At 44.9% G+C, this 24,702-nt stretch overlaps 1 protein-coding gene across 4 annotated transcripts in view; it reads right to left on the bottom strand.

Annotated features, from left to right (window-relative positions):
- The window catches only part of Lamtor3 (Late endosomal/lysosomal adaptor, MAPK and MTOR activator 3), a 119,703-nt gene that overhangs the window by 85,185 nt on the left and 9,816 nt on the right, over positions 1-24,702 (bottom strand). For 2 of the 4 annotated variants that reach the window (XM_055062904.1, XM_050194795.1), the window contains exons 2-3: positions 4,658-4,692; positions 2,231-2,289 (exon numbers count right to left, since the gene is read on the bottom strand). In XM_055062904.1, coding sequence (XP_054918879.1) covers positions 2,231-2,289; positions 4,658-4,692 — 94 coding nt within the window. Of the gene's footprint in view, positions 1-2,230; positions 2,290-4,657; positions 4,693-4,888; positions 5,024-24,702 lie in introns of those variants that run through there. The other 2 variants (XM_050194799.3, XM_050194800.2) reach the window with 2 other exon arrangements.

Raw genomic sequence — 24,702 nt, 5'->3', positions numbered from 1 at the left:
TTTACACTGGCTTGTCTCAGTACCATATTGAAACCAGCTAGTGGGCCATGACAACTCTTTTACTTAAACAACAACAGCAGTGCTCTGCTGGTCCTCTTGAAAGAGGGTTGCAGTACAGTGTGAAATGCTTTGGTGATGACATGGGCATCTCCTTTGAAACAGAGCGGTGGCACTTGCCACCAAGCTCGCACTACAAACCTTTCTAATAAATTCAAATCCTTAAACATCCTTGTGCTCTAAGATACATTATCCACTCCAGAAAACGTGCTTCATAGCGAGTTATTGCTTCCTCTGTGCCACCCATCTTCTAGTCTTTTCTACTAGTCTTCACAGCCAGTTTCATTCATGTTTTCCCTACTGCCCTTAAAACCTAGTGCCTCGGTCAAGCTTACTACTTCCACATCTATGCCTAGATGGATACTCTGACATTCTAACAGAATATGCTCAATGGATTATGCACTATTACCACATGCTATGCACAGGCCGTCTTCATCTGAAAATTTTCTCCCATAACTATGCACTCTCAAATACCCTGAACTGGCTTGAAACAGCAGGAGACTGCTCTTTGAATTATCGTATAACTTTTCCCTTCAGATTTCTGTTTTTGCTGTTGGGCATTAACTCACCGCTGGCTTCCTCTCCATTGCTCCTATCTAAGAAACTGCTCCTGCACCTCTGACTTTACATTTAACATCCTTTTTTTCTGCCTGCTGTTCACCTCGTTAGCATAACATTTAGTGGATAGTGCCCATGTTCTTTTTCTCCACTATAAGTAAATGATTTTTTTCTGTACGGTTACTTAAATAACCTTGCCATTCATCAATTTTTGTTCAGGTTCCGCAGTCGTTTTTTGAAGCAAATTTTGCACTGAGCTTCTTGCACTTCAACGGAAGGCCAGTCCATGTGCGCCTGTACTGTTTCATCTGCGGTTTTCCCTTGCATCCACAGTGGTAGCCTTCTGATGGCTTTCCGATTAATCTCCAGTTCTGCCTGCACTTCATATTTCAAGTGCCGCACTGGGTCAGCAAACATAAGCTCAGGAACCATTACACCTTTCCATGCACCTCGTATTACTTTATATTTGCTGAATCCCCATGATGCTCTGTATTTCCATATTGCCATGTTTCAGTTGCCTTTTGCATTGATTACTTCATGTTTATGTAATAATTCCCTCTTTGATTCATACTCCTAGGTGTTTGTACTCAACTACCCTTGGTACCTAAAAATATTCTCTGGATTGTGATCAGCTGATCAGTCCTGTCATAAGCACCATGAAGCCAAATTTATTTACACTAAATTTTAATTCCAGTTTTGCCCTCTTTTCCACATATATCACCTAGAAGCTGCACACCTCTAAAGTAATCTGCATGCATTAAGCCTGGGCAACGTTGCTTCACCACCGTCCATACCACCTCATTTAGATGAAGATTAAAACCTAACTTACTTGCCTCTAGCTTCCTTTCTATGTTTACATATATCAGAAAGAGGTGTAGTGATAATGGAAAACCTTGGCACAGACCCTTCTGGATCTATACCACTGTGTCATTAGTTAGCCAACATGGCACCCATGAGCACTCCCAAGCAACGTATCGGTATCGCTGACAACAAAGCCAACTTGTCAACCTTGCTAGTTGTCAAGCTACTAGTCTTCCACAACATATTTTAGGGACAGTGTGTGAACAAGGTGTTTGTGCAAACATGACATGGGGGCAATGTTCCAGAAACCTTGCCACATTTTGGCATCACTGGTCATTTCTTGGGTGCACATGCGAAAGACTGAACATGTAATCCCAATTACCTCCCCACAAGTGCAAGAGCAGTAGATATACAACACCACAAGAGTTTTAACGACTTTCTTGTAGTCACTTTGCATGCAGACATGAAAATGATTATTTATTTAAACAATCAGCTTTGTAAATGCTTTTATCTGCCCTTACACCCTCTCCAGCTGGTCATATACCGGGGCACTAAGCTTTCTACATCTTCCACAAAAAATGGTATTGCAAATCACCACCACCAACTCCAACAAAAGCATACAACAGTATGATAATCTCACCCCGACAACAAAAAACATGCAGAAATACAGCACATGCCTACTACTTGTGAGATGGTACTTTCAAAGGAAAATATCTCCGCTTGTATGGAAAAAACTTGGTTGCAGTAGCATTCCACGAGTTAAGTTTACCAATCCCCGTGGAGATGTGGGGCTATCATAGCTTTAAGGCATTACCTTTGATTAGAGGCACACCGTCTCGGTCTGTGAATACAATAGCCTGGAGACCTTGGACCCTAAATATGAAGAAAGAAAAAAGATGGATAAGTGCTACTTATTGTACCAGAAAACACAGACAAGAGGCTCGAGTTTTGTATGCTTGATATATTTTTATCTCGAAGGTGACAAGCATTGTTTTCATATTCCAAGCCTGTAGGAAGGAAGGAATGAAGGAAAGGGAAAAGCAGAAGGCAGGGAGGTTAACCAGAATAACGTCCGGTTAGCTACCCTACACCGGGCGAAAGGCAAAGGGCAAACAGATGACAGGGAGAAAGAGGAGGGAAGGAAAGAAGGAAATCAGCGGTGAGTTCGCTGACGTGTGTGGTCTAATAGAAATTGTACTAATAGTCACAGACGTTCACACAAGCCCGTCATCCTCAAGAAGCACAAAAGTGCCTTCACAGCTTTATGGGCCGATCAGCGATGGGGGTGGTGTTCCAGCAGCACCTGCACGGAAAGTGGCAGATCGTCCAGTTTTTGGAGAGCGTTAGCAAGTTCTTGTCTTTCTGGGGCATATCGTGGACAGTGGCACAGCAGGTGGTCGATATTTTCTTCAGTGCCGCAGACCTCGCATGCTGCACTGTCGGTCACTCCAATTAATGTAGAGTATGCCTTCGTGAAGGCAACTCTTAACCAAAGGCGACAGAGAAGTGTTGCTTCATGTCGAGGAAGTTCGAGTGGAGGTCGGAGTTGTAGTGAGGGGTTTATTCGATGCAGTTGTGCAAGTCTTAAGTTTGGCGAGTTCCACTCGGTCAGTGAGAGAGTGCATGCCACGTGTCGAAGCTGCCTTACAGCGTCAGTCCTCAAAAGCGAAATTGGAACGCTGTGCTCTTCTTGATGTGCTGTGCAAGTAGCGTTATTGGTGAAATCATTGCCACTGATTCCACAAAGGCCAGGTACCCATTGAAAAACAACCTTGTGACCTTTTTGTTGGACGTGATGAAGTTTCCCGATTTCGTATGTCAGCTGTTCATGACATCTGCGTTGGAGAACTGGCTGCGTGCACTGTAATGCCGGTTTTGAGTCAGAGAACACAGCCCATTTTCTAGGTCTTTCAGAATCAATGAATTCCAGTGCACGACGCAGAGCCGTTAGTTCTGCCGCCATTGAGGTCGTGGCATGCGATGTCTTGAACCGCAGCGTTATTGCTCGCGTTGGTACAACCACCGCACCACCAGAAATGGAAGACGTAGTCAATCCATCGGTATAGATGTGCACGTGGCTGCTGTACTTTTCATGCAAACGAAGTAAGCTCAGCTGTTTTCGAGCAGGGGATGGTAGATCTGACTTCTGTAGTCCTGGAATCATTATATGTACTTGTGGACGGCTCAAACACCACGGAGGAAACACTGGCTTGATCGCAGGTGCGTACCCTGAAGTAAACGATGCACGATGTGCATAAATGTCAAGCAGGGCCTTTCAGCAGTGAGGCTCGCCAGGTGGCAGGAAGGGGTCCTAGCATAATGTCTGAGATGCATACGCATTGTCTCAACTGTAATGTGCGTCATGATTGGGTAATCCTGCGCAATGGTAATGGTTTCAGCCGCTATCGCACTGCGTGGTAAGCCAAGACATATCTTAAGGGCTTGGGCTTGAATGCTCTGAATAATATGCAGGTTAGTCTTGCAGGTGTTGGATATTGCAGGCAGGCTGTACCGCAGGAATCCAACTAACAATGCCGTATACAGCTGTAACATAGCGTCTAGAGATACTCCCCAATTTTTCCTGCAAGGAACCTGAACAGGTGACAGATAGCAGTCAGCCGCTTTTTCACGTAATTCACGTGCGGAGTCCAAGTCAGGTCTCTTGCAATTACGACTCCCAAGAACCTGTGACTTCTGCTGTATGGCACAAGTTGTCCGTTAATTGATATGCCGTAAGCAGACATTGGCTTCCTCGTGAATGCTATCATTGCGCACTTTCCGCATGAAATTTCAAGTCCTTGTTGACGAAGGTAGCAAGATGATGACTTGTGACATTACAGCCTGTAATGTCACAAGTTATACCAACGAAAAGAACCATGGCACAGAAGTGACAGTCTGTCGCCGATGGCCCGTGTCTGTTCACGTGTATCGCACGCTAAAAAATGGTCTCATGCAAAAGGCTGGCTGGCCGTAATGTTGAACTCCAGTGTCGTCTGCTCTCTATTGTCTCGTCTTTTCTGTGTTTCTCAAATCGAAATATCTCAGTAACAACAAGTAAAATCTTGATCTTGCTAAAAAATAAAAAAAAATAATAATGAGTCTTACTACACGTGTCACGACAACCTCATTATATGTCCTTGGTTCTGAAAACACCACTACCTCAATTCACCGATGTTTACACTGTCGTTTACCAGCACAAAAACATGCACACACAAACAGAACAGCAGAAAAGTTTGCGTACCTGGATATCAGTTGAATGAGGTGCTTCTTCAACTCCTGCAACGGCACAGAAAAGTCGTAAGGGTCTGGGTAAAAATACACTCGTGACATTTGATGGGCGGATGTATCGCGGCAGCGACAGCGCAGCGCAGGAACCAAGGAGTGCTAAAAACGATCAGTGATTCTAAAGCAATTATAATTGGCCCACGCATTTAAGCTACATGCAGCTCTCTGTACATTCCAGCTCACGCACCGTTGGCCCCCAAATTAGCAACCTTATTAAAACCATACATCAGGGGTTAACAATCATATGACTTACATCGGCCATGGTGTTTACATCGGATAGAATCCGGCGCGCCACCGCACAGAAATGACTCATACTAGCCGCTAAAGAAATTGCACAACAATATCAACTAAATATTCATTATAATTTAAAGACATGCATAACAAAAAGCTAGCTTTATTTTATTACGCTGTGATAGTAAAAGTACTTACAAAACCATTCTTTTAAAAAAAGTGTAACTTTCCACGTCACTAAGAAATTTTAAATGCATTAATAAATTGTTAGCAGTTATCTTACATTCAATACATTGGTGCTGCCAACTTATGTGACATAATGTGACGATATTTATCTATTTATTTTGTACTGCCCCGAAGAGTGGTACGGCGGTAGATTTGAAATGACAATCACTCGTCGTTTGCGTCTTCGGTTTACTTATTCTATTGTGTCGCCTTTAACACGGCCAACGGCCAGAAGCCACCGTGTCATGTGGTTTCTGCAGTAAGCCCAAAACGCTCATGCTAACGATGAAGGCAATACGGGACGCCAGCTTTTCGCACCGAAAGCAACCGGTTTCGCACCGAAAGCGAGCCATAACTGCACTGCAAGTTTCCCTCGAGATTCGAACGGCTGTGTTTTAGTGCAAGCTCAGTCATTGTGCTGAGACTGGCTTCTGTAAATTATCAGATTCATCTCAATACATAGCCTTATAGCCCATAAGGCAATGTATTGAGATGAATCTGATAATTTACAGAAGCCAGGCTCAGCACAATTAAGCACGTACTATAACACATGGCCGTTTGAATCTCGATGGAAACTTGCAATGTGTTTTCATTGAAACGATCATGTTTAAAGGCTTTGAATGAGCTCTAGCAGAGATGCAGCGATATCGGGAAGTTTCCCAGAAAGCATAGAATCAGCAATGTCGTTCCGTCAATAAAGAGGATGCGAGAGAGGAAGAGAAACTGGTGCACAGAGGAAAATAATGACAGGCCAACTGTTTGTGTACTAGCGGACGACTTTATGTAGCAAATTAATGAAGGGAAAGCTACGGAGACAAAGCATGCGCAATTAGGAGCGCTCCTGAAAATAGTCCCACATTCACACCCGCGTTAGTTTTAGCAGGGGAAGAGACACCATTAATATCTTTACAACAGCAATTGTAAAACAAAATACAACACTGAGGGTAAAATTTGACTTGTTTTTCTGTTTTTCTCTTCCTCGTTTGTCGTTTGGGAAAATGCGTAACCGTCGCACGTGGAGGCTACGCTAATTCCCCCAGTTCCTGTTCCAAGAAACCAAACGCCCAAAAGCACTGTTAGCGCTGTCAAACACTGCCGAAATACTTGGCGCAGTAAAACATGTGCAGAAGATCCACTCCAGTAACTTTCCCTTCATTGCCACAGAAACTTAGCCGCGAGTATAGCATTCCATATGTGCACGAGCTTTTCCATTGCCTAACACAACGGCGCCGAAAAATTTGGCTCCACGGTCGTGTTCCCCACACCAGGCAAGCTCGGCCTCGTGTGGGCAGAGGGGCAGAGTGGGCCTAATAGCTAATATGGCCACATCAGCAAACAAGCCTGTACGAAGAGTCATGCCGCGACGTTCGTAGGGTGTTCACAGACAGGTCTATTACTGTAACTTGACTGAAACGTGACAGCTGCGTCAGTTCCTTGTCTGTTTCATAATCTGAAAAAGAGCTCGGATACCTCTGTAGCTCCAAGCTGCCGTACAGTGAGCTCTATAGCTCGCGTTGTTGGTTTGGCGCCTTGAACTCGAATCTTTGTAAATTTCAATTAAATAAGAAAAGAAAACGCCTTCTCTCTGCTACGCAACATTTTCTCTGTCTTTCCGGCGCCACTTCGACATCTTCATGCAATTGCTATCCCCTCCCTCCCCCTTTATGTTTCACACACTTGGTCTCCAGGGCTCTGGAGAGTGAGTGAGAGTGAATCCAGGGCTCTGAGTGAGAGTGAATCGACTCATTAGTTCGCCGACCTATGTCTATGATAACCCTCCCGTTTTATCTGAGACGAAAATAAAAATAATAATAATGACCGTGAGATAGGAAGGCGGTTTTGTTCGGCAAGAAATTTTTTATCGGCAGTGGACGTCAGCACTTGCGTATAGTAAGAGTAAGTTAGCTTCTTAAGCTCAACGGTTCATATTGCTATTGGTAACTGAAGCACGCCATTTCCAAAGACATACCCATTTACTAGGAATGCAGAGACAAATACCAAAAGTGCATTACCAAATATGATTTCTGTTTTGCCTGGGTTGCCACGCGGCATAATGTCGGAATGAAATTAAATATAAGCATGGAGGCCTGTTTCATGCAGATATAGCGAAAGCAACCTATAAAATGAGCCACCGTTCATAGTCTTCGGGTTGGTCACTTCTCAGCTTCACACTCCTATATAAGTACACTTTCGCGGACTTTCTTTGTCCCAGGACACTCCCAAAGTAAATGGAGAGCATCAGCTGCAGGCGTAGAAACGGACCACTTCGGACGCTGGACTTCGTCTACACATGGTTGACCACAAGTGCAAGTTATGGCTGCTGAAAGGGGGAAAAAAAACCCGGCCCGAAGTCTCCGGAGACAGACTTCCTCCACCCGAGCAAGACTGTGGGGAACGGAGCCCACATAGGGGGAGATGAGGGCATACGTGTTCAACCGTACGATAGATTTTTGGGCAATGAGAACATGACGGGGGTCAGAGGGAAGTGAAAAAGGCAGTACAAGTGACGAGAAAGAGTGAGCCTTGCGGTTCGCAAGGTCAGTGTTGTGGTCATGAGCCTCATGACCACATAGTCTCACACATGCACCTAGTGGAGAGTGATGTTCACACGTGAAGACTTGTGAAGTGTGTGAATTTGCTTACAAACACGCAGCGTTTTTGTCACTCGTTTGAGCTGTCTAAGTGCGCTGAGGCTCCCAGTATATATGCGGGCTTCGTTAACGCTAGGCAAGTTGGCGAAGGTTTCCATCCCATCGTGTATAGCTTTCAGCTTGAATCTAGGAGTGGGTCGGACCTAAGAAAGCTGTTTGTCCTGCTCCTGGGTCAACCGCCGCGTCCGTGTAGATCACACAGCGTACGGTTGTTTCAATCGTAGGAATCGGTAGAACGAAACGGGATATATATATATATATATATATATATATATATATATATATATATATATATATATATATATATATATATATATATATACATCATAAGAAGCCAACAAACAAGGACATCAAAAGGGAAATTACTTGTACTTACTAATAGAATTAAAGAAATGATAAATTAATGGAATTGAAAGCGAATGAAAAGACAACTTACCGCAGGTGGGGAACGATCCCACATCGTCGCATTACGCGTGCGATGCTCTACCAATTGAGCTACCCCGCGTCGTTTTCTCATCCACTTTCTGGGGTATTTATGTGTTACTTCTAGAACTAACCCCGGGAGTGTTAGCTAGGGCCACCACTCACAAACCTTGGCGGCGGATGTGGAACATCCTTTCTGCCGCAGGCATCACGCGTACGTGATCTTCTTGTGTGAATGCCCATAGTCGGAGAGTTTTCAATTTTCCGGGGGGCTGGGGCCCGGCCAGCTTTCCGAACCCCATATATCTTGCACTTGAAGAAACTTCGAGTGACCTCGAAGAATTGAGCGCTGAAGTGACGGCGTTATATGCGTATATACGAGACATCATAGTAGGAGAAAGTTTAATTTCACAGCCTGAGTCCTCTCAGTGGCGTAATCTTCCTTCGTGTAATTGTCGCTTACTTGGCTATCACTAATACTGCTTCTCCTTGCCGGCGAAACTTCAGCCTCTCTCTCTCTCTCTTTTGTGAGTCCGAGTATAAGCGCTGTTGCGCATGACTCCTGTTGATTCTGATTTCGAGTGAATCCAGCTTGGCCTCATTTCGGTTAATGAGTGAATTATACAGTGTTACAAAATTATCATGCACCAAGACTTAAGAAAAGAGTAGTTGCGTTACTCGAAGAAAACCTAGTGCATATTGTTTCCAGTAGAGAGGAGTAGCCGCCAGTAATCCTTTCGTTATTGAGATTTAATTCAGTAATTGCAATTAAGTATCTAATTCGAGAAGTACTGTCTTAATTATGGAACTGTCAATGAGGCATTTGTAGGCACCCCCAGGCACCCCCAAATGACATCTAACTGCTGTGTTTTCAGCGACGTACTAATTGCGTGCAATTTTTTCCGACTAGCAAAGAAATCTCACGAAGTACGAAAAATACCCCATGAGTGCGCTCCCATCCGCATCCATAAAGCAGCGCCCTCAAATAAGCTTATTGAAAGCAACTGCATTGCCTGTCGCAAACCCGAAGAGACAGAGCGTCACCTTGATAATGGTACGGAAGGAGTACCAACAGCAGGTTTCGCGGCTTCGCAGCTATTCGTTCCTCTCATTTCTACGTCACACTTATTATCCGTCTCTCAAGGCCGACTGATCACATCGATAACAAAAGCCCCTTGATAACGCGGCCGAACCGCCGCTCTGACCACGCACGAAACACGAAAAGCAATTTAATAGGCATGGCATGTTTCAAAATCCGGGCATTGCTCGCACCGCATCGAAAGAGTGCGCGCGAAGCTATATTTCGCGCCAGAAACCTGCTTCGGACCAAATCATGGGCCTGTCAAAATATTGAGTCCCCAACTATCTATAAAATTAAAAACCCGAGTGCGGAACAGTGGGAGTGTATGCTTTCCAGCGTAAGCTTGAACGGCCAAAAGCGCCTAGTAGAGCGAGCTCGCGGGTTGGCCATACTCAGTGGAGCCTTGGACTAGGGCACCAACCCTGTGATTGCAGACTGAAGAATCCATCAGAAGATGGAAGAGGCCGTCTGAAGCCGCGAAGATCTCTTTTCTAGAGCCCAATAAATGTTTTCCGATCCGATCCGATCGGACCAAAGCCAAAATAAAGTCACCGTTTTATTTTCCATGAAAGTGTATACGTGCTGCAAAAGGTTCGTGTCAAAAAATAAAAGCCAAATAAGCAGACCGGGAAGCGACCAACGGGTAGAGAAAAGGCAAAACCGATGCGCTCAAGAAAGTAAATATACCACTTCTCAATGAGCCGAATCGGCAATCAGAATGTCTGCAAAAAAAAAAAAAAAAGAGAGAAGAAGAAGAAACACTCAAAGAAACAAAAACCATCATATTTCAGGATGCCCTTGTTCTCTATGAATTCATAAGCTCCGTTGAACACCAGCCTAGTGGACGTGTTCGAGGACGTGCTGTTTTCGCAGCTACGCAGTACTGTGTCCGTTTTATCACATCTTTAGTGGCTTTCTTCATGACCGACGCCGGAATTCTACGGCATTTATCTGTTACCCTTGCCTTGAACTAATCTGACGTTCGTTTCGATCATGTAAGCACAATATTTCCCATAACCCCAAAGAAAGAAATCGAGCGGAGAGATGTCAGGTGACCTAGCTGGCCAATTTACAGGCCCGTGCCTTCCAATCAATTGCGCATAAAAAGTCGCATCTAGCCAGTTTCGTACTCGGTTGCTGCCGTGTGCTGGCGCCCTATCTTGCTTATAGCACAGAAGTGGAAGACGTCACAGCGGGACTTCGGTGAGAAACTCGTCCACCCCTCCTTCAAGGATTTCGTTCACGTAACGCTGTCCAGTCAGTGTGCGAGCGAAGAAGATGGGACCGATTATAGCACCGGCGTAAATTCCGAACCACACATTGAGGGACAACTGGTACTGGTGCCGATTGCGCTTTACCCAGTGTAGATTGTATACCCTCCAATGGTGTGCATTATGCAAATTTACCTAGGCGTTTCTGTGAAAATTGGCTTCATCGGTGCACATGATGTTGCTCAAAAACTCCGATGACTCATCGGCTTTTGTGAGGACCCAATTCGAGAAATCTAGACGATTCTATAGGTCCCTATCTTCTAAGAATTAGTGCTGGTTAAGGTGGCACGGGTGAAAGGTCGTCGTTTAGAATCCTCCAAACTGATGACTTGGATATTGGTACCTGTGCGGCCACTCCCGCACGCTAGCATGGGGGTTTGAGGCCATAAATGCTAGAACATCCTTGCATAGGCTAGGACTCAAAAATGGAGTCATCCGCCGCTGTTTCTTGAACCTGCCGGTTTGCCTTAGGTTTCCATAATATCTGATGATAGTCGATGCGTTTGGTCTACCGCCACGCTTCAATGGCCAATATATACATGCATATTTGCGGCCTTCCTCTTGTTGCCATTTGCAGATCCCGAGGGAAGGATCATGTTTGCCTTCTGCTCATTGCGGAAAGGCATGGAGACTGGGACGAAACAAAATGCACCTTTAAACCTTTGTGTTGACGTTGTCAATTCGCTTTTGCGTTTATAGGTTTTGTGACAAAAAAAAAAAAGAAGGATCCGTGCACTTTATCTTCGCTAAGACAACAGTTATCACAGCTTGTTTCCAACTGACACGAAACGCGACGTGTTACTTCGGCCGGGGCGTGGCAAGCAACAGCTCGATCACGATGTTTTTCTTTATTTCCTTTATTTCGTTCTGGATAGCTCAGAGGGAGCCTGCTCGAGGGCGCTGCTTTATGATCCGGGTGGGAGCGCAGTCACGTGGTATTCTCCATATTTCGCGGGGTTTATTTATCAGTCGAAAAAAAAAACAGTACTCAATTAGTACGTCGCTGAAAATACCGCTGTCACTTGACTGTGCCTTCAGATGCTTAATTGACACTTTGATATTTAGGATAGTACGTCTCGAGTTAGATAATTAATTACAATTTTTAACGGTCAATTAATTGATCATTAGAGTATGGCACGGACTCCCAGCACGAGCAGCGTTTCCTGAGCAAGAGCGCTGAAGAGCAAGAGCGTATGAAGTGATTTCTTTTCATTTTCCTGCATATTTTTTATATTGTTGTTTCCGCTATGAGAAAAGGAGTAGTCGTCACCATTATAAGGTGACTACATCTCTTTCTCTTATTTTCATTTCAATAACAAAAAAAAAAGCGCTGAAGAGAACGACTCACTAGAAAGCGTTGGAGAGAACAACCCTCTATACCGTTCCAATCCTCCTCTAGAGTATATATATATCCTACTAACATGCCGAATTTGGGGCATATTAGTGCTATGCTCTATACATATGTAATGGAGGGTTATACCAGGTAAAAAAAAAAAAAAAGAAAGCTCGGCCGAAAGCTGTTAAATGGCAGGTTATGGTGAGGTTATAATTGAAAGGTGATGCAGTTCTTAGAAACAGATGTTCGTTGTATCGGCTGGAGAACGACCTTTCTCAAGGCTGTGCACCCCAACGCCCAGCAACGGCAAAACAGACGACAAACAACACCATGCGTGCTCGTGCACTGACCCTGTTCCACTTCTTTCTCCGTGCCCTGTTCACGTTTTTACCTGAAACCGCTTCTTGTGCTTCGTCTGCCCGCTTAGCGTAACTGCATGGTAGCCTCAGGAACCTAAAATATCATGCTCGATAAGGTAAGCCCTTCCTACAAGAACTCTTGAATGGCTGTTGGTATAAACCCTTGCCTTCACTCTCTCGGCCGGAGACTGAAACGTCGAACACAAGTTTGTTGTCTTTTTCAACGTGGATTTCTTTTTTACAGTTGCAGCTATACGGTCAGTTAAACATTGATTTCGCGGACTGTGCTTAATGCCACCAACACAAATGAGATGGGGCGCCACCATGAGCACTACTGGGGTAACCGCATGATGACGAAGCAAGCTATGTGCCACGATATCGACCTGGACGTGCCAGCAGCATCGCTGCATTACTGTGGATAGGCTCTCGGCTGCGGAAACACGGAAACGTACAACGAGCTGATTGCCGGGAGCTGATATCATACAGTGTTCTCCGTCGTCAGAGATCTGTGCAGGAAACGCGCAGAGTATTTGGAAGAATCATGAAAGTTCAGGTAACCGAAAACTAACTGGCACTCAAAACATGCAGTGCACGTTCTCGCACTTTTTCTGGCGGTTTCTCTTGAGCCACTCATAATGGCCACATTTTCTGCTAAAATTGCCATAAACGCTAGAATTCCCCTGCAACGAACTTAAAATGGCAAGTTTGTGCGCGCCCTACTTCGCTGCTTGTACTGGGCACCTACATTTGTTTCATCTATCCTCCACAGAAGATGCGAAAGACTGACGATGATTTCTGTTACTTAGATACGTCACTCTCAACGATTGCACTTTAACATGGTCGCCACGTTGCTTCATTCACGAGTTTGAGATACTTATTGTATTTTTGTCACAATAACAGTTCTAAATAAAACCTATCTTCGCACGGTTATGCGCACAACAGTTATGCGAAAAACGTTTTCTGATTTGGGGGCCGAAATAAGATGGAGTATTTCGTATTTGTGAAGTTCAATAACGAAGGCTGCGATCTCCGTCAAGCTATAACGACATTACACATAACCGCGACATTAAATTAACAGTCGCTCGCTACTCAATGTTATGATGTCCAGCGTATACTGCTAGGCTGCAGTTTCACACATGATGCTTATGTATTATTTTTGTCTCTTCGCTTCTACGTATGCACTGGATGAGAATTTTTAGGTTTTATGGAATTGAAAAAAAAAAAAATATCACCTCTGGCGGATAGCACAATTCTTGTGCTTGAGCTGGATTATTCGAAGAGGCGAACATTACTAGCACGAGAAATCGAAACACATATTAAGCTAATTAACGAAAATTCTGTAATTAACTTCCTAATTAGTTACTTTACGGCACACATTGCAATTTACGAATTATAGCCGGTGAGTTTGCAAGACGTATCCGTGCACTTGAAATGAATTTCCAGGATGACATCAGTTTCGAGATATCATTTCCCAAAGTGCGGGACGAAATACATGGGCGTTCCAATTAGTTTTGCGCTTCAATGCCTAAAAAAGCGTCTTCTTAAAAAATTAAGTGGAACGACAGTGCATTCTTACGACGAGTTTTATGGCACATATCTGCAAACTGGTATCACTGTGGAAATTCATTCTAAGCGGATACGAATTGAGAATTCACTGGCCGCAATTAATAATTTGCAATATGCGCTTTACGTAATTAATTAAGAAGTTCGTAAGTGAATGTTGTTAATTAGCTTACTTTTTGTTTCTGTTTCTCATGCAAGTAATGTGGGCCTCTCTGAATAATTCAGCCTAATGAATATAATTATTTTATCTACAATAGGCGATTTGAAAAATTCCGTAAAGCTTAAAAATGATCACCCTGTATACCGGTCACGAGGTCATGGGTTCGATTCGGCAGCGGCGGCCACATTACGATAAGGGTGAAATATATATATATATATATATATATATATATATATATATATATATATATATATATATATATATATATATATATATATATATATATATATATATATAAACGTTCGTGTACCGTGTTTTGCGTGCGCGTTAAAAAAACTCTAAGTAGTCAAAATTAATCCAGAGTGTTCCACTATACGCCGTCAATCATAACCCAGCCTGGTAGGTGTTCAGGACGCTAAATCTCGCAAATATTTTTTTTAAGACAGCCGGCGCGGTACTATAGCTTTGTCGTATATGAAAGCAGCGTTACTTGACTGATGACGTCATCTACGTATGCTGACTGCAGTTATCGTGTTACTTGTTGGTGCAAAAGATCGAAGCTCATATGAACCAGAGTTGATTAAGTCTAACAGGAAAACGACCCAGGCACGGTTAAATGTGGTCGTACGGTTGCACGTCTGACAGTCATGCAAGTATACGGCAAAGATCAGATGTGTTATGGGAAAAACATAATCATTTAGGATTTTTTTTTTCCGTGAGCAGTCTTCACACAGTATGATTAAAGTTTTTAGGGAATTTAAGACTGCGCAGCATAGAAGTGCCGAAAACGAGGGGCCGCTTGAGCACTGGATTCCCACCCCACCTCATTTGTTTTGACTGCGATCAAACGTACGTGGCGTAATAGGAGTGATGAACGGCTATAAATTTCAGCTGTCCGTGGCCGGCAGAGGATGGGATGATCACGCAGGGCGCGCTCGTCAAGGACGATCATAAATTTCTTATTTTATTATATTTTTTTTTGCTACTCACAGACGACAACGCAAGGCCCAGCCCTTCTGTTAATCGATAAATAAGAGCAGAAAAAAAGAAAGAAAAGCAGGCAAGCTATCCACGAGTGCGCTAAAAGAAAAAAAAAACAGTCCTCATGAGAAATTCACGTCGTACACACGCGCGTGTTCACAGAAGAGTATAATTCACTACGGGCTGTAGCAGACGCACACTGGTTCCGCCGGGGTTCGCCGGCGCGGCTGCGTCGCTCGAGCTCCCCAGAGATCTGCGAATACGGATGCCTGAGCCTATCTTTGTAAACGCAACCTTTTCACCGCCCAATGAAGTGAATGCTTTACGAATCGTGCTGTTCCTGCAATCTAAGGGCACGTACAAGTGGTATCCTCGTCCAGTTCCCCTGAACAGTTAGTGTAGTCTTCTTTTATTTATTTATTGTTTGGTACCGGAGGGTTGAAAATGTAGGGTTCGAATGAGCGCACTGCCTGAAGGCCACCTCAACTGGAACTTTGTTGCGAAATACTTTTAGCCTCGTGTATGGGTCTCCTGCCTACCAAGCAGGCAACAGCGCGGTGGTGTTGGCGCTGGCGAAAGGTTGTAGCACAGAGAAGGTGCCTCAGAAGTCTGCACTATTTCTTCTTTTATTATTCTTTTTGCCTGCTTCTTGCAAAGAAACTGAATATTTCCTTTTTTTTTCTTCTGCAGGAATTCCCGCCATACTCTATTATGCCCTGAAGTTTGCGGCTGCGATCAAGGAGCAGATTTTCTCTTTCTTTGAAAAAAAAAAAGTCGATTTAAAGCGCGGTACGTATAGGTCCGCAAAATCGGCCTTTTCGCTGCCTCGGCAAGCGAGGTATAGTGAAATATAAGTTCGAGAATCCTAACGTTCTGTGTACTTTACGTCGGAGGTGCTTGCGCAGCCACTGCGGCTTTCAACGCAGCCAGATGCTATACACGCGCGCTCAATGAGGTGCCCGGGTCAAGAAAATGTTGCCGCTTTTCTAGGTCTTGCCGAAATCACCGAGCATGTGCTTCCAAGGCTTGCGCGTTTGTTTATGTGCGCGCTCCCACTGAACCGTCCGGCTATAGGCTCGACACTATTCCGCGACGCGCCCTCCTAACTGGCCGTCAGTCTTATCAAGCGATGCAACAACTTTGCACACCCATTTGCGGCCCCTGAAGGCGATGCCCGTTTCTCGTTCTTCTCTGTCATTTCTGCAGTTCTTGTTCTTTTTCAAACCGGAGGACTGCAAGAAGTTCAGGCAGGCTGAAAGTGGCAGTGCTCATGATTATTTGTACGCCCATGCAGCGACCGTTTTTACTAAACCGAGAGATGTATAGCGCTGTCGTTCGTTAGCGTCTGTCACCAGATAGTGTTACAGTGAGTGTTAGTGCGCACTGAAGCGATGTATACCGACTATACGTGCGCGCGTACGAAAAGTCGTTTGCGTAGAAAGTATGTACTCACGACTGTACCATGACAAATACGAATGAATAAAGTGCGTAAACGTCTACCCAGAGTGATTATGAACGAGAAACGTGTACATGGGAAGGCAGCTGCAAACAGCAGCCCAAACTTTATAGCCCTCCTCCCAAAAAAAAGATTGCCTTGTCGCCACTGCGAGACGTGACCGCCCGAAACTATCTGTGCAAGCTTTAAGCGCACACGCCGGGCCATTAACTAATGGTACGTATATTTAGGTGATCGTTTGAGAGCGCTCCGGCAGGGCGTCGAAGGTCGTCAAGAAACACCTCTAAAGCGGTATTACGAGAACAGCTGGGTGTGGTAGTGAAAATATGGCTTAATTATCATCGGTGGATCCCGCTTAAGCTAAACAGTAACGCTTATATAACGTATATACTCGAAGATAGGTCGAACACAAATGTAAGTAGACCCCTATGTATTGAACTAACCGATAAATAAATAAAAATCATTCGAATATAGATCGACCTATATCTTTTAATAAAAACGAACTACTTTGAGCATGACAAACCTTTATTTACCGTAAGCTCAACTACTAAATCTCGCTAGTCGATGCCGTGGGGATTGCCAGAGAAGTCGTCCTCATCGGATGCTTCGCAGGCACCCCAAACGACGTCGTCCTCGGTGCCGTCGAGTGCGTTGGATATGCAGCATTTATTAAAGTCAGTCTAGGTAATCTCCAGACTGGCTTTACGGCAGGCGTGACAAAGGAACTCCTCAAGTTAGCTTGGTACTTTTGCTAGCTTTGTTCGCGAATAAAGGTCGAGATTCTTTGGTGTGAATGAATGATATTGGGAGTGTTCACTTCTGTTGCGTCGTTTGTTTAAAATGCGGCAGTGTGCTCCCGCAGATCTTCGTTGGCTTCTGCGTAAGCAAACAGTGTTTGGTATTGAAAAAGGGGGATGTGCTGGGATTGCTCTTTCGTATTTCACACGACACGTCAAGTGAGAGACACAGCGACTGGCGGCATCATATAGTATACGTCTGTCATTGATGATGCTAAATTGTGATTCGATGTGTAAACAAGGCCAGTCGCGAGATGATCATGTGATGTTGTGCTTGGATGTGTTTATTCAAGCGAAACTCTCTTTGCCTCTTTCTTTGACTTTTCCAGTGCGTCGCGGGGTTTTCAGAAGGAGCGTCGCAGAAAGGAAAGGAGACGCGAGAAACTCGTTTGGACGTTTCTATCGCTTCGCATCTGCACAATGCCCTCTGAAGCTCCCTGGGCGTCGTCACATTAGCCTCTTGACAGCTGTAAGTATCCGTGACCACCCCAGAAAAAACATTGCAGGAACTGTAGCGTTTACCCTTCTACTAACGTGCAAGTACAGATGGAGGTAGATAGAGTGGTAGAGAGGGGGCAGGGAGAAGAAGCAGATAATGGGTAGAACCGATCCTACCAACGCAGTCGCGAAACGAGTCACTCTACGTTCACATACAAGGGGGGAGGGAAAAGGTGAGACGACAGCGGTTGTGGGCGAACTGGATAAATTTAAGTTCAAGCGTACGGTACAGTACGTTCCTTCTAATGCTGAAAAATAAACAGCATGCAAACTTGTCAAGCGGACAACTGACGCAGGGTGTCCAGACGCAAAGCCGCATTAAAGGGACCACTAAAGGTTACTATGAAGTCAAGTTAAAGTGATAAAGCAATCCTCTAGAACGTCTAAGGCATCAATATAATCGCGAACAGAGCTTTAGTAACCGAGAAATTGGGGTAAATGAATGACGTGATTTGAGACCCCCCAGTGACATTCCAGTACTAGCCCGATGACGAAGGCACTCCTCATAATTTATGTCACTAGTACTCAACTACTCGTATTAAAAAGATTATTTCATTAGGTTATCAGACGGAAGAAAATGCTACTTGTCTACTTCTGTTCGACTGTAACAAAAAATAACATTTTGACGTTACCCTTCAGTAGTAATGGGTGGTCGAAAGGTTTCGTTTTCCCTCGATTCTGCGCGCTCAACTCTGCGCTGCACGCGCTTAGGAGTTTCAGTTGTGCTGCGCTGGTTCTGCTGGCTCGTGAAACTTGCATTTGGAACAAGCAGCGAGAATGCCACGTCCATGTGATGTCGTGGGATGCGCGAACAGTCCGCGGAACTTGGTCAAGGGCAGTTGCAGCGGCGAATCCAACGTTACTTATCACTGTGTGCCAACGAGTGAACCTCTCCATCCGAAGTGGTCAAGTGCCGTACCTCTGCCACAGCGAGTTGGCAAATAGCCGAAAAATTGCATAGTGTGCTCACTGCACTTTCGTCCAGAGGATTACGAGTTCAACGCCGACTTACTGAAGTCGTTTGGAGTGCCTTTCAAAGCAATGCTTTCCCGTAGCGCTGTTCCGTCAGTCTTGCCTGCATTCTTCGAAGTGCAAGAACAACTGCAGGTCGAAGACGGGGGCGGTGAGTGCTGCATTTGGTTTTCACGAAGGAAAAGCTACAAATCTGCGAATATGTACAGCCATGAAATACAGTTGCCGTAGTAGTAGTATGCAACGACGCCGGCAGCGCGAGCCCTCAGCAGCAAGTCACGTTTATCAGTGCTTAACTCGCTGAAGTCGAGCCCAGCATCACGAGCCAATGTGTCGTTGTCAGGGTCGTCCATTACAACGAGCGTCAAAGTTGGCGTCGTAAAATAAAGAACCAGCTTATCGTCGCGCGCTTTCCCTTCCACTAGCCACCATAGTTCCGCTTTTGCGCTGCTGTCGGCTCTGTCTTGGCTCTGTTTCTGGCCGCGCGTTTGTGTTTTGCGCATAAAAGCCGTAGCACCGTCTGCTCGTGCCGTTTTACTCCACCGACGGCGCAATGTCACTATGAGACCATGACGTCACCACTCCTCGATCGGAGGGCGGGGGATTTGAACTGCGCTGGAGGTACGCGGACGCTTCAGAACGCATTTTCTCTTATAAGTCTCTTCGCATGAAACAAGCGTTTCGAGTTTTCTGGGATGGTATTTCAACAGTCCACGTTGACTTAATATTAACCTTTAGTGTCCCTTTAAATCACCGTAGGATCTAGGTAGTACTAGGGAAGCGGTCGCACGTCAAATCAACACTTCTGTGCCTGCCGCGGTAGTTTGCGGCTATAGCATTGCTCAATGTCGCGGTATTGATCCCAACCGCGGCAGTCGCATTTCAATGGGAGCGAAATACAAAAACGCTCGTTCACTTACATTTGAGTGGGCGTTGAAGAACACCAGGTTGTTAAATTTATTCTGCAGTCCGCCACATAGGCGTGCCTCATCATCCGATTGCGGTTTTGGCACGTACAGTTTTAACACCTCTGCCACGACGCGACGTGCCATGTGAGAAAACGACAATGATCAGCTCTCTCAGAGGTTACGAACAATGGCGCAAAACAAAGCCTCAAGTAAACATGTCTGCTTGTGTCTTCTGTGCACTAGGCGGACAAACAGCAGTGGTGCACGCAAGGTACATCGAATCACCACTCTCCGATTGGACTAAACGTTGAAGAAATTAAACGTCCGCCGTCAACATCACCGCTAATGATCGTCAATCAAAGCCAACAGCACAAAAAGCTTCGCTTACCTCGATTCCCACAGTGCGTGGGCTCCGCATAATTTATTGATTTATTATGCATACTCTCAAGGCCCGGAGGCGCTACAGGAAATAGTGGAAAAAAGAATGCAGAGCCATGAAATACTGGATTAATAGATGACATGGCAAACGGTAGCCTTGAAACTTGAAGCATCCGGAAAAGTAGCGACCCATGCAGAAAGGTATAGTTCCAAAAACGAGTCGTCGTACGCGCATACACGGCAAGTCACGAGATGAAGACGTGATGTTGTGCTGGGAAGTGTATACGTAGAAGACGGCGCGAAAATAAACCGGGGGAGCTTCTTGTGTCACCCGAGTTCACGGCGTTTGGACTTCATCCTGGGAGAACGCCAGATATGCTCCTAGGCGTGGTGGTCCCAGGATGGAGTCCAAACGCTGTGAACTTGGGTGACAGAAGCCGCCCAGGTTTATTCTCGCGTCGTCTTATATACACTTCTAAGCACATCACCGGATCATCTCGTATCTCAGCGTGTATACACATGCAAGCATAACAGCATGATCAATGACAGACGTAGCTGTCGACGCTCGCTGTGTCCCTCACGTGGCGTGGCCCGTGAGATATGACAAAGCAACCCGAGCCTCTAGGTCAGCCTGCAGAGCAGTGTTTCCTATAGATCGAAGTGTCATAGAGAACAACCCCATAGATTGTTTCGTAATGGAAATATAGTGTACTCCGAGTTAGAACGTCGGAGGAATTCTTACATGTTATTTGAATTAAAAAAATCGGAAGGAACGAGGTTTCTTTGCAGGAGTTAGTAAATGCACGAGCCAACTCTACCGCATACATGCATTGGCCTTCATGCAATGGAGCTATACTGAGGTATCAACTAATGTATCGAATTATATCTTAAGATACGAATAGCGAGCATCGTAACTGTTACAGTTAGCCCGCTAGCATCTGGCATCTCAAATACTTTTCCGCCTCAGTATATGTATCACGAGACCACCTGAAGGTATCTTTTCTCAGGCCTGGATCCTTCAGTGCACTTTGCTAGCGCGTGAGTCACCGCGCTTCACGTTACGTCACAGGAATACATTATCGCTGAAAGTGATCGATTGAGAATAGGGCCGCAGCGGTGCAGCCTTTTCCCACGGTCGACTGCGCGTCTGCTCTCATGCGCGCGGAGTTGCATGCGCCAAGTCTACTGAAAGCCAATGCCTGGCAAGACGAAAAAGGCGCGGCAATAATGCTCAACGCTCTCAGAAGCATTGGGCTTTCCACAAGCGGAGGTGGGAGGGAAATTGTAGGGAGCCAAAGAGGACAGTAAGTCTGTGCGCAGAAAACGGCGGTAAGAAAGAAAGAAAGAAAGAAAGACAGAAAGACAGAAAGAAAACGAAGGAGCGTCTAGACCGATGAGCGAGATGGTGCAACACTTCTCGCACGGCTGACTGATGCTGTGCTTCAGCTATCTTAGGAGTGCTACGATGTGGCGAGAGCGCGCGCACGCTGAGCTTGCAACTTTGCTCTAATTGGACGTCTGTAGCAAGCTTTGCAGAGAACCGCGTTGCGCGCCATCCAGGGTGCGTCTCGCACGTGCGGTGGCGACTGATGAACACGGGGAAAATAAAGAAAGAAACAAGAGCAGATTAGATTGGAGCACGGTCACAGAGAAAGACTCTATGGCACGGTCATTACACGGGGAACCAGAAGCAGAAGAGCGCGAATTGTCGAGCACACTTGGCACAGCGGCAGCTGCCGAGTAAACGGCACGCAGAAACCTTCGCACAAGTTGGTCGTGCTCTGAGGGAAGAGAGTCCGAGGTGGAGTTACAGCGGCAGTTGTGCGTTGCCGTGCAAATGCGCCCGTAGGTTTGGCGGTTGTCATTTGCACGCATAGTCAGCACAAAGTGAAACGCGACCGAAAAAAAAAAAATGGGACTCGCGCTCACGCGTGATTACCCAGGAAGGGCACTATAGCATCCTCACGAAGCTAGTAGCTAAACGTGCTGCCGTCCCAAAGCTCTGCGTTTGATCGGAAACACGTGAATATCTCACTCACTGGCGGCTGTGAGAACGAAAGGTGCGTTCTGACTTATTTTCACTCGGCCGTTCAACCTGTGGCGATAGCATGTTTTCCGTCTATATATGTGTTGCCGGTGTGCTGGGGGGTTCTATTTTACCAACGTTAAGTATTAACATGCCTTTAAAGAAAACGTTTATAGGTTTATTCACGCCAAGGATGCCTACCCTTTCGTGCCCTGAAAACAACCCTGCACGTTAACACAAAAGTTCCAAAGCAGCGAACACAAAATGAGCAGAGAACACTCATGGCAGCTACGAAGGCATTTTCAATGTATGCCACAGGGCTGAGATGCATGTGTGTTTCGTTGTATTGCAATTCTGGCCATGCATTGAAGCTTGTCTACTTTTACGTTTAAGGCAGCCTGTATTGCATGGGAATGCATTTGGAACGCCGTCTCTGCGACTTAATGTCACCTCTCGTCGACGAAAATATGCTAAAACAATCAAATATTACCGCAATAGGTCACTCCGCTATAACAACGCTGATGTGCCGTGTGACGTGATGCTGTTCCCGCTTGTGAACATCACGGATTATCTCGAGCGTATCATGAATTTTGTGACGCGAGACAAACTAAAAACATACAAGGTGATGGAGGCGCACAATTGTTTAACCAGTGGGTGGTTGCAAGAACCAAGACAGTTTGACGACGGCTGTGTCGTTGTCGCCGGTAGGGTTGCCTGTATAATGTGTCTCTGAAGCTTGCGTGAGCACATAGCAAATTTTCTCGCAAAGATGATAGCTGCGCTGTTGGGTTTATTAAGTTATAACTTTATTATATACGCGAAAACCCGGCAGGTCCGATCTCACGATGACTGTTTACGTTAATGCGATTAGCATTGAAGCAATGTACCGACACATCGTATTGCTAATGGCGAGACAGGTCATGCATGAAGCATGTGGGCCGCCGGGCTACTCTATCGCGCTTCGATGATGATGATGTTTATGTCATGTCGCGTCAATAATATCAGGAGTGCATGTTCTTGTGATGCCATGTCATGGTAACTCATGCATGTCATGTCACGCCATGTCATTCATGTCATTGCATGCACATCCTGATATGTATCTAGCCAAAGAAACGACCACGACTGCATCACGAATAAGAGGATGAATAGATAGATAGATAGATAGATAGATAGATAGATAGATAGATAGATAGATAGATAGATAGATAGATAGATAGATAGATAGATAGATAGATAGATAGATAGATAGATAGATAGATAGATAGATAGATAGATAGATAGATAGATAGATAGATAGATAGATAGATAGATAGATAGATAGATAGATAGATAGATAGATAGATAGATAGATAGATAGATAGATAGATAGATAGATAGATAGATAGATAGATAGATAGATAGATAGATAGATAGATAGATAGATAGATAGATAGATAGATAGATAGATAGATAGATAGATAGATAGATAGATAGATAGATAGATAGATAGATAGATAGATAGATAGATAGATAGATAGATAGATAGATAGATAGATAGATAGATAGATAGATAGATAGATAGATAGATAGATAGATAGATAGATAGATAGATAGATAGATAGATAGATAGATAGATAGATAGATAGATAGATAGATAGATAGATAGATAGATAGATAGATAGATAGATAGATAGATAGATAGATAGATAGATAGATAGATAGATAGATAGATTTGTGGCAGAACGCCTCCGGGACAGCGGTTTACGACTTCTGTTGTATAATCAAAATTTCCGAGGTGGCCCAATAAGAAGCCCATTAACGGCGCCACGCCGCGCAACCCTTTAGACTTGTGTAGGAACACGGACAACCCCGCCCCCTCCCCCACAACAAAACTTTCTAAAAAGAAAAAGTTAGAAGGTTATTTAGCGTTTATCATTATTATTATCATTTTTAAAGATTTGGCCTCATGTTATGCTACTGGCGAGCAACATAGAGAACATCAAGTGAACGCATCTACAGTGCCTCCCTCGTAATATGCTCTTCAAAGTGTGTAGCCTGTCTCAGAAATAGGTATGCTATTAGGAAATATGCTATCAGTCTTATTTAGTCGATATTCAGCTGCAGCTTTCCCTTGAGCAAGAAGTACTCTGTGTTCGATGTTCGAGAGCTACAAACAGACGCACGTCGTCGGCTGCGCTTGCATCGACTTTGTCCTGAAAAAAAAATGACGATGCCAGAATGAAACTAACGAAATGCGAATTATTATGGAGCTGGACACGCCATGTAATGCGTAGGGTATTTCCTGTGGACCATTAGAGTTACAGAATGGACGCCAAGGCTACACAATGACAGCCTATGTCGCTGGCCCTTCGTCATGCACGGCTCTCCTCGAGGATAAAAAAAAATTATTCACTCATCCACCAGCGTTGTATCGCTAACCTAAAAAAAGGACTTCAATCACGGAACGTAGGCAAGAATGAATACCGCTCGTTACACAGAGACAAAGGGATCGAGTAGCGCCACTTCCTGGCATAGTACGTTTCTCGCACTTCATATACAGACATCCGCCCCAACTTACATGCAAGCTTACGGTCACTCTATCGTCAACGTATCAAGAATAAGTGAATGAGCTCACACTTAAACCAATGTGCCGAAGAATGGGTGACGGCAACTACACATACAGCACGAATGTTCGAAGCTTAACGT

The sequence above is a fragment of the Dermacentor andersoni genome, chromosome 1 (assembly GCF_023375885.2).
Source record: "Dermacentor andersoni chromosome 1, qqDerAnde1_hic_scaffold, whole genome shotgun sequence".
Lineage (NCBI taxonomy): Eukaryota > Metazoa > Arthropoda > Arachnida > Ixodida > Ixodidae > Dermacentor > Dermacentor andersoni.
The sequence above is the reverse complement of the archived record's forward strand: the minus strand, read 5'-3'. Positions and strand labels throughout refer to the sequence as shown.